We start from the raw sequence: 13,065 nt of genomic DNA, 5'->3' as shown, positions 1-13,065 counted from the left end.
GGAGAATTCCTACAAGGGATGATAGGACCTCTGCACACACATCTGTCTCTCTCTTCTTCCCAGGGGTAACGAGGTACTTGGCAATCACTCATCTGTTCCACTTATATGATGGTGCAGACATACTGATGTCTTCAATACACAGTGCATCATCTTGGTGTGGTGGTGAGGGGAGCTCTAGCTAGAGCACCTTCAGCATTACTGTTGTTTTTTCTTTCTATGCCATATAATGCAGTAAATTGTACTGTGTTGGTCATTACCAGTGTGTTTAGAGGGCAGTGAATGGACTAGGCTCTGACTGATTCTGGAAACAGTCTTTTGTCTTGTTTGTTTGTTTGTTTGTTTCTAAACAAATAAAAATGTGTCAAATTATCCAACCATGTATGTTTTTAATGGTAGAACTTTTTTCTTCCTGTTCACAGTGCTCTGCATCTGATGTTGATGTGAGAGCTACTACAGTTGCTCTTATTTTCTTATGAAAGCTGTATTTTTATTAAAGGAACATCTGAGGAATTTAATACAGACATCCAAATGTGTGGGCCACTGGCAAGGCTTTACACTTGTGTTAGCCTTAAACGCAGCCCAACTAGGGATTTCTGTAAAGCAACCCTTCGAAGTTCACAAAGACACAGACAGGGGCCTCTGAAGGAAATGAGCTTATACATTTAACTCTGCCACTCAGCAGGGAGAGTTTTTTACCTCCAGAAAGCTTCCCTGTCTTACTTGGCATTGTTATATGTCCCTGTCTGAAATACCGTATGACATCTCTGAAGTGAGCTAGGTGGGGCAGTACTGGGATGCACGTATTACATTTCCTTCATCTTTTACGTTCTTTCTGTTTCCATTTGTGCAATAGTGGATTAAAATTGCAAGTGAACACCTTTTTTTTTTTTTCCCTTTCCCCTGTGGGAAAACTTGTCTTTAAAAGCATGTACTGAATCACTTTCCTGTTGCAGCATCATCAGGCTGCGTTTGCTGCCTTTTTTTTCTTTCTCTTTCTGAGGTGTTATGGCAACACTTGGTGGAGAGCAGAGATACTGTTGAGCAAAGATGGGAATGCTGTTGTATCAGTCTCAGCCTGTTTGAACTTGTCTGCTACATAGCAAGTTAGAGAGCCTTTTAATGCAGCATACAAAGGTTGCTTTACAGAAATGGTACTTTCCATTTTGCTTTGTAGATGGCATCTTTTTCCCTTCGCTTTCACAAATTGTTGCTATTCCTTCCCTCCCCCAACTTCTTGGAAAAGCAGATATTCCTCTGAGATGAACGTGCTGAAAAGTGCATATCTGTGTGTTGCCTATGCTCTCAAGTACTATGTACTGGCAGACTTCGTAAAGATTAATGCCACGCTGACTAAAGTTCATGGGCTTCACTAGTAAATCCATAAAGGAATTTATTCATCAGAATTTGAAGGTAATTGTGTGCAGTTTTTGCAGTCCTAGGACTTTCGGGTAGTCTTGATAGTTCCAAACAAACCTCAGTATTGTCATTGTGATGATATCTGACATCCTGTTGAGGCTTTGTTTGTTTGTTTTATTTCATGGGGGGTTTTTTTTGCTCTGTCTTGGTAAACCTCAGCTTGCTTTCAGGGACTGACCCAAGGCAGTAGGATGAATTTCCACAGGAAGGAGCTAAGGGACATCATGTACCCTGCCACATAGGGCTCTGTGTGCAAGGTGGTTTCTTTGGTGGTACCACCTCCAATACTAATGTATTAAGAGTCTATGCATGTACACATGTCTATGTAAAATATATTGTAAAATTCCAAAACCAAATGCTGTTGGCATTACAGACCCATGGAGACTCAATAAGACAACAAACACAATGACAGATGTCAATCACATCATTCACTGCTTTACTGTAAGACTCTTAACTGAGAGCCCGATTCTGTTCAACCTGTTAGGCGTCTAAGTGGACTTAGGCACCCAAATGCCATAGTAGTCCAGCCTCTTAAAGTCCTGAAAATCCATTATTGCATCTACCTTTTTAACACATCATGCTCTGACCCTTAATATTTGAGTTACAGAAAAATGGGAGGAGGGCCCAGCCACCTTTTACATTAACTTCATTTGCAGGCACTTGAGCAGGGTGGAACAGAATCACACTTGGGCACCTGTGTTTGCTTACACACTTAGTAAGCGGGGTAGAATGTAGTTCTTGTTGTAAAGATCACAGGGGAAGAACTTATATAGTCCAGAATTACTGTTGTTTTTATTCAGTAGCACCTGGAAGCTCCATTTGTTGATAGGGACCCTGCAGTGCTAATCCTTTTACAAATGCAGAACAAAAAAAAGACACCAAAGAATATCCTTTAGCTTCTGTCCTATATAGGACTTTCAGCAGTGACCCTTTGGAGAATCTGGAAATAGATGCATCATGATGAATTACTGTGGCTGGCAGCATTGCCAGCTTTTTAAAATATCATTAAACTGTTCTTTTTTTCTTCTACAGCTGTTTCACTCTGGCCTCTGTAAGCTCTATGTTAAGTGAACCCTGGCGTTTGAGTGGAGCTATGTAAAATTTAGCTAGGCTTCAGGGGACTCTGGGTTCTTTCTGCACAGAGCAAACTGTAGCATTGGGGCCTTCTGCTTTATGATTTAGTACAACTTCTGCAGCAAAAGTATAAAACGAAACTACATTGTTCTTATTAAACTGCTCTAAACTTTCAGCGAAGTAGAGAATCCTTACTTCCACATACCCCTCCGCTGGAACTGTTTGCCGCACCCTGCTCTTCTGATGGGGTCAGTGTGCTCCAGTGCATTATGTTAGGTTTCTTAATAGCTTTGCAAAAGCTGTACAGAATTCTCTTGTTGCTGGTCATCCTTGCCTACCCTAGCTATGAGACATTTAGCACTACAGGAATATATGAAACATGTGCCAACATTTTAGCAATGAAATTTTCCCTCAGTTGCACCAGAAGGTTGACCAGGTGGTTGGGATTTTGGTGTCAAACTCTTTCAACTTACGAAGAGGTGTACTTTTTTACAGAATAACAAATTTTATTTAGCCATTAAGCAAAACAGCAAAGGAAAGCCTTCCAAATAGTGATTGTGTCTGATTTCAGAATTAGCTGCATCTTAGATTACACCTGCTAATGATGAATGCGTTGGAGTCTCATAAATAGCTGCTGTCCGTAAGTAGGAGTCAGAATATTGTCGATACAGATTCTGTACATGTTTTGACAAACAAACAACTGAATGTTTAACCACAGGGTATGGCATCACTGTTTTTTGAACCAAAGCTGTAGTTGCCTTCACATGACACTAGGGCAAGGATTGACAGTATTTGTATTGACTGGGCATGTCTACATGGGATGTTTACTGCACAGTTGGCTAATTAACTGTCTCAGCATCTACACATGAAACTAATAAACTCTACAGGAAGGTAGGACTTGTAAATATTCCCTGATGTTTGGGTGCTGTGCTTTGGAATTTGAGGTTGGGTTGTGAGGTTAAACCCAAAAATGAGATGGCGAGAAGAAAAGGCTGTGTGCAGTGCAGTAGCACATCTGGTAGCAAAGTGAAGACCACTGCAGAGAAGTATAGCATGGAGGTCAGCAACCTACAGCACATCCACTCCCCCCTCTCCCCTCCCGGTGAGTTGGATCTGGCCTGACAAGTGATTTTTAGTGTGGCCTGTGGAGTTGGGACATCGGTGGCAATTTGACAGTGTGGAGAACTGACATAAAAGGAAGCGGCAGTGGTGACTAGGCTGCAAGCAGCAGACTGCCTAGTGAACCAGACTCTGCTAATGCAGCCTGCCACTCATCCCAGGCGACTGGTAGGGGGTGCATGTGCCCCCCCGATGGGCCACTGATGCTGTCGGTAGGGCTGGTGCCCCCCCGACAGGGCTGCTGCACCTGCTGCATTGGGTGCCCCCCCCCGATTCAGGAGGCACCAGTCACTTATGTCACTCATTCTGGTTTCTACTTATCCTATATCCTTTCTACTTCTAATATCCTTTCTACTATCCCCCATCAAACTTTCCCAACCCGACCTCACTGGATCTGCTGGCTGCTTTCCTTGTGGATCCACTGTTCCTCTGGTCAGACCTGTCTGCGACCAGGCTATCCCAACTGCAAACCAGTACTGCTTGTACTCCAGAAGTAGAGAGAGGGATTCTTTGTGGAAGCTGGTCAAAGGCTGTGAATGCTACACTTTTTTTTCTGCTTACTATGTTCTCCACAGGAACTGCTTGGCTCTCAGCAGTATTGTAGAGCTCCAGAAAGTTTGTCTTCTGAACACATGAGCTTGTGTCTTCGACACTCCTTCCTAAAGATCAAGGCAGCACTGTTTCTAGAGATCAAAGGCAAACCCTAAGAAGGGACCACTGGTGCAATTGGCCAAACTTTTTGGTTTGTCGTAGGACTTGGTCCCTTACATGTTCAACTGGAGCCACCCTAGGGGAGGAAAAGAACCAAAAATCTTCAGAAATATTTTTTCAGTAGCAGTACTGCTGGAATAGACACACTTCAGCCTCTTAAAAGTAAATTGTAGATCAAAGTACAGCTGCAGGATGTCAGGAGGGGAAGAGAAGCAGCTTTTTTCTTTTTGTACCACTTCATTTTGGTATGAGTGTTATCCATGTGACTTTCAGAGCTCAGTTGTCACGGGGATGGAGAGTAGCCCTTGGGGAGAAAGGGAAGACGACACTTATAGAGGATATGGGGTAAAAGGCATTATAGCAGATAGAAAAATAACTGTTTTGCTAGAGGGCTGACTCAAGTTTGTGGCATGATTAGATCACCTTGGCTCTCCTGTGGAGTTCTGTGTGTAAGTTTGCTGTAATAGCTAGGTGGATCAAGAGATCCAAATAACTTGCATCACATTTCTTAAACCTTAGAGATTAAAGATGGAACTGACCTTTTAAGACCGTCATATCCATTCCTCCTTCTCATCCAGGGTTACTTACTACACATGACTCTCATCTGGAACTTGTTCATCCTGGTTTTAAATATTTCAGGTACCAAGGCTTCCACCACTTTGCTTGATAAATTATTTTGCAGGTTGACAGTTGTGCTTGGCAGATTGTCCTGAAATTCAGCTAGTTTTTTCACTTCCTTAATTCCTGCCTGTCCTCCTCCCTCCCCCCCTGCAGTTACACCCTCTTTTTCTGCCATAAACAATCCCCAAATGCATGTGCCTACATACCCAGGACCAGAGAGGATGGAATGCTACAAATCTAAAGCACAGTTTTCAGAGCACTTTTATAAAATTACCATATTTCTCTGCTTGTACATCTAGTGGCACTCTGCACTCACTGCAGTCCACGTACCTCCATGCCAACCATATACCAGCTGAGACTCTAGCTCTGGACTGGAAGAGAAGCTTGTATAGAACTGCTTGGTTGACTTCAACATAGTCTGAATCAGCATTTTTGGAGCTTGGTTGTCTGTTGGACTATGAGGTTTTCTGTATGCTTTTTCTTTGTCATATCCTCTTAAACTGTCACCTTGAATTTTGACGTTTTAAAAAGCCTTATATATTGCTAATGGTGAAACCACAGTGGTATGTGGTCAGTTTTCATTTTCTAAGTATGACAGTATGGACAGGTCAAAATTTGACAATGATAATGAATGACTACAGTAGGGAAAATGTGCTAACTTTTAAGCACAGCTTTGCTTCTGTTCCCTTTGCATCTTGGCAAGCTAAATCATGAAGTTTCAGTGCTGCATGTAAGATCTTGCATGTAATTAAGGGGGGGGGGGCTCTTCTGAGGAAGGATAAGGCAATACAAATAAGTTTGTTTTCACAGTCGAGAAACGTCAAATGAATGAACCTTAGCAAAGGGAGTGTTTAAGCATTAAAAAAAGTGTGCAATCTGACATCTGTTACAGTTGAGCACCTGTTGGGTGATGAAGTTTTTTTTCCAGGCAGAATGAACTGTTCTTAATATACCTGTTGCAAAGTAAAAGAGATAGGGAGGGTGTCTATCCTTTTTACTTTTTCTGTGTTACCTTCCCACTACCTTGGGTTGTTTCTCTAACAATCTTCCTTTCCTCCACTCTTGACTAGATGCAGTGAAACCTGCTCAGCTTGTCAGAGAAATAAACTTGCTTGTTGTATTGCAAACAGGTTGCAACTTTACACGAGAACTTGGGGATCTGCTGTCTTTTATTTTTCTTTACATGATTTCACAGGAGAGCCATCAGTGTCTGTGGTATTTGACTTACACCATAAAAGTCAAAGGCATAGTCAGGGTTTCCCCTGTTTATAGCTCAGTAACTCAGGCTGCTTCCTTTCAAAACGGCAAAATTAAAACCTGAAGGGTCTATAACTTCATATGCTAATGGTCTAGAATTGCCAACAATCACTTGCACTCATTTGAATCAAAAGTAGTTGCACTGAAATCAGTGGCCTGAAGCAGATGGGGAAACAGGATGAGAGAAGAATGTCCTGAAGAATATATTCCCCATGTATAGCCACTAATAGGAATTATATCTGTTTCTGGGTAATATACTATCATCTTTAAACCAAGGGGGAAGATACTTTCTTTTTAGGGTGTAGAGTTTTTCCCAAGTTCTTTGTTTAATCACTTTTGCTTATTAATTTTCTGAAGAAGCACTGGCCAAATAATGTTAACTATGTATCATGTTGCCAAAAAGGTTAAATATGTAGGCCTAGTATATGAGTTACAACACATCCATATCTCACTTTCAGACTTGTACCTTAACTGGAAAACAACTTAAAAAAACAAAAACCCATCCCCTTGCTCGACTAGCTTTTTACCGTGCCAGTGAATTGAATGCTGATGTTCTGACTTATTATTTCTTCCTTGTTGATTTTGTAAATTCATCTACCACCATTGCAGAGCAGTCCTAAAAAAACAAACGGTTCACGTTTTACTTCTTCACTCTGAACCTAGCTGATGACTCGTTATATCATAGATTTATTGTCTAGGATTGGCCTGGAGAGTTCAGGGTGTTAGAGCAGTGCTAAAACCAAAGAAACCCCTACAACTGAGGGAGAGTTGTGTGGGAAGTGACTGGCCTCAGCACGTTTGGGGACCTTGACTGTTGACTTTTATTTTTGTCTTTGGTGGTTTGTCTTTTTGTTTTGGTTTTTTTTGTAAGCAGCTGTTCTAGAATAATAATGATTCCTGAATGTATCATGCTATGCAAAACTAGACAAGCTACTTCAAACACTTGCCATAATCCCAAACTACAAATAGGATGGACATCTCTGTGCTCAGTTGTAGAGTTCTCACAAGGCCTAAGGAAAGGGCAGTGTTAGCATTCAGTTGCTTTGCTGTCGAAGTTATAATTTTGGTCCCTGGTTTTACTGCCTGTTCCTTGGGTGTGTTGGGGAGCGAATCACCTATTTCACTTGTTACACAGTCTTTCTACCTGTATGCTGCCTGGTACATCTTGTAGGGAAGATGGCTGTGCAGAGTCAAAGCTCTGACCACTCCCTTCTCAGCTCTTCAGGAAAGGGAGTAGTGGCTTGGCACAATTACCCCATGCTGTAGCTGATGTGGGGGGAGAGAAAAGTACTCACCACTTCAGGGTCTCCTGGGAATGTACTGGGAAACTCCAGGCTTGCTCTCTAGTGGGTCTGATCCTATGAAGAGTTCAGGGCTGCTGACTTCAGTAGTACTTCAAGGCAGTTGGCATCTGGCAGGATCAGTTTTGATCTTGTACCACTTCTACATCAGACCTATCCTTTTGATTAAGCATGAAGCCATTCTAGTTTGCTCATCTTTTGTTAAGACCTTGGGGCATCAATGAAAGATGCTTTTATTCAAGATTTTGATGCCCTTTTAAGGGAGTGTAAATGAACATGTTAGACCACAGTTGCTCTCTTGGCTTTTGGAGAGTTGCACCATGGGTTATATTGATCCTTTAGGTTATCTTAAAGTATTGAGACTTGACGCCCAAACTAAGATGGATTTATGTCTTAATATTCAGCTTGTAAAGGGAATGTACAGGACTTGTCTGGATTGCAGCAGTCTGTTCTTTATAGACAATGACTATGCAAAATCAAATTCAAAAGGCAGTGCTGATCACCGCTTCCACTGGGACATTCAGACGGAGCTGAAGGGAATCAACTACCCATGTTCCACCAGTATTCTCGTAGTGTCGTTGGGCGTTTTGTGTCCTCAGGTTGCTTTGAAAATCTTGGCCGTAATGACTTGTGTAAACCAGGGGGAAATTGCTTTCAGTGTTGTGTCTGCCAACAGTAATGCTAAAACTTTTAATTGGTCCAAGGGGATATAAGAGGTGAGGTCCAATCTTCAAAGCACTTAAGTTATATAGATTTACAGTGAGATGGAGGTGGCCAAATATCTGATTCACTTCTGAAAATTAAACTTGGGCTTCTGTGTTGTGTGTGTGAAAACTTACCCAAAAGCTTGTAAATGTATAAAAGACTAGATATAATGCAGGCTTGAAACTACTTGTTTTTTGTGGGCGAAAAGAGGAGCCAGGGCAGCAGAAAAGGCAGCAGTGGCCAGTTTGAGCACCAGCCCACCTCAAACCTGAGCTAGGTCATTCTGGCCTGCCACTGGAAAACACTGTTGACAGCTGTGGTAAAGGCCTTGGACTTTTAAAAAGCAGTCTAACTTCATTTGGGGAGTACCACACCTTGCATTTTATGAATGGACTTTGATAATCACATGACTGTAAAAATTCATGGATGCATTTGAAATTAAAAACAAAGTATTTTGTTTTCAGTGAGAGGCAAGGATTTTTTGGGTATTATCTTTTATTGGACCAGCTTGGGAGTAATCTTAGATAGGTACTTTATACCTGAAAGCTTTTCTAAGATCGCTCCCAATATGCAGGTGGTCCAATAAAAGATATTGCCCCAGACAACACTTCCCCGTCACATGTTTTTTTCAATAAAATTCTGACAACATCTGCTATTTGGTATGAAACAAGAATAATTTAACTGTTGATAGTATGGGGGCTTACCAAAATGGTTGCTATCAAGTTACCAGATATTGTTAGCTTTATGATACTGACCTTCTTTTGTAAGTTTTAAAGTTAGAATAATCAGCTGGAGACTTTATCTTCTTAACCATGTAGGACATTTACAGAGGGCAACTTAATATTTGGCTTGTGGTGTTTTTCTGAAGCTGCCTTCTGTTTTTTTAGTGATGCAGGTCCTGGCACAGAAAGTCAAGGTGCTTGACATCTAGTATGAGTGGATTTTGTGGACTCCTACAGATATTTCCTTTGTGAGCCTGTAGTTAGTGTTTTGTGGAGCTATAGGTTATACTTTGTTTTAAAAAGCAAAATCCAGTTTATGGGAGTTGCGCTTGTTAATTAATCCAAATACCATTTTAAATATTTGTTTTTACAACTACACTGCATTGGAGGAGCCTAGTCTGTATGCTGAAAGGCCATCTTCTTTTCTCCCCTGCTTAGACATATGAAGATTCATGAGAAAGATCCAAATGGTGCTGGAGGTACAACTCCTCCATCTCCTCTGAAGCGCAGACGGCTGTCATCTAAAAGGAAACTTAGTCAAGAGGCTGAGACAGACAGGGAGGAACGGACCCCTGCAAAAAAGGTTCCTGACAATGCATGCAGCAAATGCTTTTCCTGACTACCTTTTTTTCCACGTTTTGATTTCCGAGGCTCTTTCCTCTTACAATTTGCCCTTTCCATGAAAGCATCTTCCAGGCAAACACGTTCAGTTCATACTTAGAGCTTTTTAAAATTTACATATTCTTACTGGTTTAGTTAATGTCTACTTACTAGTCAAATGAAAGAAATTCGGTATTTTACTTTCTTCTGTTTAAGTTGTTTTGGTTGTTTATTTTTTATTCTGGATAATAAAAATTGGATGGGGAAGGGATAAAATGCTCCAGTTAGATTGAAGCTCAGTTTCTTTGGTAAGGGAAGGGGTGCACATGGGCATGTGTGGATGTGTTAATAAGTCTAAGTTCAGATCACTAATATTTTCTTCCAACCCTAACAATAGCTTAAATTTTTTGTCCAGTTTTACTTTCAAGCTTCCCTACATTAGTACAGGTGTGCAATATTTGAGTTACAAAAAATTCAGGAAAATACAAACTTATTTGTGGGGAGTTCCCATGAAATTATTTGAAAAAATATTCATTTTGCATTTTAGGTTTCATAAAAACCTGGTTTTTGCAAAATTTTAAGTTTTGATGCCCTGGTTAACTTCACAGTATCCCTTTACAATCTCCAATTGGCAGGCAAGTAGCAGTTCAGCATAGAGAGATTCTGATTTCTGTGTGTACTTTTCTTTCTGTAATTGGAAGATGTCTATGGAAAACACGCATTATTTCAGTGCTCTTCTCTGGATCACTTGAGTTAGTTGCTGTCTGTGATTCTTTGACATAAATTATTTAGGCTGACAGCCTGGTTTCCTGCAGGGGGAGGAAGAGGATAATGATGCTAGTTAAATGCTCAGCCGAGTTGAACGATCCTACACATACACTTTTGTTCGTTATTTAGGTTTATGAATTGTTTAGTTCTAATGAGTGCGTGTGATCAATGGTGAAGTTGCTTCACCTTAGAAAGGATCAGTCCCCATTTAGCTAATGTCATGTTTATCCAGCTTCTCTCTCTCTCTGTCTCTGAAATGAGTCATTTTCAGTAGCTTATTCAAAAAAAACCAAAAAAAACCCCAAAGTCTTTGAGCTGCTACAAGGTAAAGGAAAGACTTTGGCTGAGTTGCACGTTTGGACACATTGCTTGCACTGAGTTCTTGTAACCTTTTTTTTCATCTCGGTGAAGGTTGTTGAGGAAGCTCAGTCCAGTGAAGTGGAGAAGAACACTGAGGAAGAAGTTTATCATTGTCCAGTGTGTTTCAAAGAATTTGTATGCAAGTATGGGCTGGAGACCCACATGGAGACGCATCCAGATAACTCACTGAGGTAAGAAGTAGGCTAGATGTGCTTCTTAGCACCAGATGCAATGGGGGAAGGAAAAGGGGTGGATTTATACTGACTCGGTTTGTGGTGTGCAGAACAAGTTGCTTAACCTTTCTTCCTTAGAAGCCCCATCTGTAAATGAGCAGCTGGCAAGGGTGCTGTCAGTCTTATTTTAACATGGCAAAAACAGCTGGTTTAAAAATAACGGGCATAGGTAATGTCAGAAAACAACGTTTTGGTGGAGAAACCTAAAACTTGAAAGATTTTGACAAGGGTACTTACAGAATAATTTAGAGATGAGAAGTGTGGTAAGGCTGGTTATAGCTAACTGGTTTATATCTGAACTCTGTTGTGGGGGAAGGAGAACTGGACCTGGACATAGGTAATTACAGTAGCAAGTTGTAGAGAGATGTGTTTTAAAAAAAAAAAGTTTGGATGAAACTAGGGTTCTCTTACTTATAAGACACCACCTTAGTAAAAATGTGCCATTTTTATTAAGTTTCCTGGGACTAGTTGGGAAATGTACCACATTTTGGTTTAAGGAAGAAAATATTTCCAAGGAGACAGTTCTTTTTTTTTTTTTAAGATGTGATTTAATTGGTTAGAAAGGTTGTGTGCTTTGTACAGGTGGCTCCCTACCAAAAGTAGGACTCTTCCAGTAGTATGTTTCCCATTTTCAAAATAGAATAAGGTGAATCCAGATACGTAAGAATATAAATGAAACTGATTCTGAGTCTAGTTTAAATGCTTACACAGGGAACACCTGACATTTAAGAACAGCAATGAATCAAACTGCTAAGCATTGGCTGCATTTTCAGCTTATATTTGGAGAATGGCTCACATATGGAAAATATGGACACCTTGGTTTGCTTGATTCTTTATTCTTCTGAATATACTTCTGGTTTTGACAGTTTTTTTTCCCTAATGGTTAGTATGCAGCAGGGTTGAAATAAACCTTTTTGTTAAAAGACATTGATAATTATTTCTAAGAACCTTTAAAGAAGTCTCAATCTTTTTAATTATTAGGCATTTTTTAACTTAATCCATCAAAATAGTGTATTTGTTCTTTAAACATAATTTAGTACTTCTTAATAAATCACATATATATTCTAAATGTGGTGCAAAATGGCTGAAATTCTTTCTTTTAATATTATACATATTTTCCCCCCACTTCCCCCCCTACAAATACACACTCACAGCATAAGGAATGCTGAGAGAAGCTCTTCATAGAATACATTTAACTGAGCACATCAAATTCATCATGTCTTTGAGGCCTCCATCCTAGCATCTCAATGGAGATGTAGCATCATCCTGAGCCTGTATTCAGTGAAACTGAGAAGCTGTGTGAATTCTCTTGCTTCACAGGATGGATCAAAGGAAGAAGCTCAGCCAGCCCTCAGGCCTGGCAGCAATGTAATCTGCTGCTGGGCACAGAGAGAGTTTCCCTGTAGTGTGGCAGAAGGAAGGCCATTGATAAAACTCTTATTCCTGCACTGGGAAAACCAGTTTTTTTTTTAAATGGCTCCTGCTAGCAGAGTTGTCATGGCCAGCAAGAACTGAAACAGTCTCGTGAACGTTAGCTGTGGTAACTTGGCTCTGTGAGCACAGAGGGAGCACACTTGGTGAAAGACTTTATAAGCTTGTCTCACTTAGGATGAAAAGCATATTTGTAAAATGTTTACTTTAGCATTTAAAACGTCACAGTTAAGATGGTGGCTCCTCTGGATTAGCTCACATGTTGAAATGCATCCGTCTTGCCTGCCTCAGTGTATATTTTAAATTACATTGGCTAATATGGTTTAGAAATGTACCTTCCATCCTAGGCTACGCGTTGCCGTTGGCTGTGTGAACAAGGCAAGGTAGGTAGGAGTTGTCACAAGGACTGCAAGCACTGGGAGGTCAAGTGGAGGCTCAGGACCACCATAGGTTACCTCAACAGAATACACTTTACATACTGGGCTCTATTTGTCCTAAAGGTTGTTTCCACTGACACCGGAGAAGGATCGGTCTTGGTGATCTCTTTGAGAGGGATAGCAGATAGAGGAAAGAATTTTCCTCAGAGAGGATGGGTTGATATAGGTAGTTGTGATTCTGGTGGGGAAATAAACCATGTAAAATATTAGAAAGCTTTCCTCAAATTAGTGTTTTTTTCATTTTAGAAAAACAAAGGTAAGGACTCCCGTAAAAAGAACTGAAAGGACTGTCACACCAGCTTTTGTCGCT

The 13,065-nt window shown here is 40.7% G+C and overlaps 1 protein-coding gene across 7 annotated transcripts in view; it reads left to right on the top strand.

Moving 5' to 3' along the window:
* RREB1 (ras responsive element binding protein 1) overlaps window positions 1-13,065 on the top strand; it is a 144,880-nt gene that overhangs the window by 81,601 nt on the left and 50,214 nt on the right. For all 7 annotated transcript variants that reach the window (XM_090039330.1, XM_090039329.1, XM_090039326.1 and 4 more), the window contains 2 exons: window positions 9,365-9,509; window positions 10,706-10,845. In XM_090039330.1, coding sequence (XP_089895456.1) covers window positions 9,365-9,509; window positions 10,706-10,845 — 285 coding nt within the window. The remainder of the gene's footprint in view (window positions 1-9,364; window positions 9,510-10,705; window positions 10,846-13,065) is intronic.

The sequence above is a fragment of the Crocodylus siamensis genome, chromosome 3 (genome assembly GCF_052110815.1).
Source record: "Crocodylus siamensis isolate JL-2025a chromosome 3, ASM5211081v1, whole genome shotgun sequence".
Classification (NCBI taxonomy): domain Eukaryota; kingdom Metazoa; phylum Chordata; order Crocodylia; family Crocodylidae; genus Crocodylus; species Crocodylus siamensis.
Note: the sequence above shows the minus strand (reverse complement) of the source record. Positions and strands in the feature narration are given on the sequence as shown.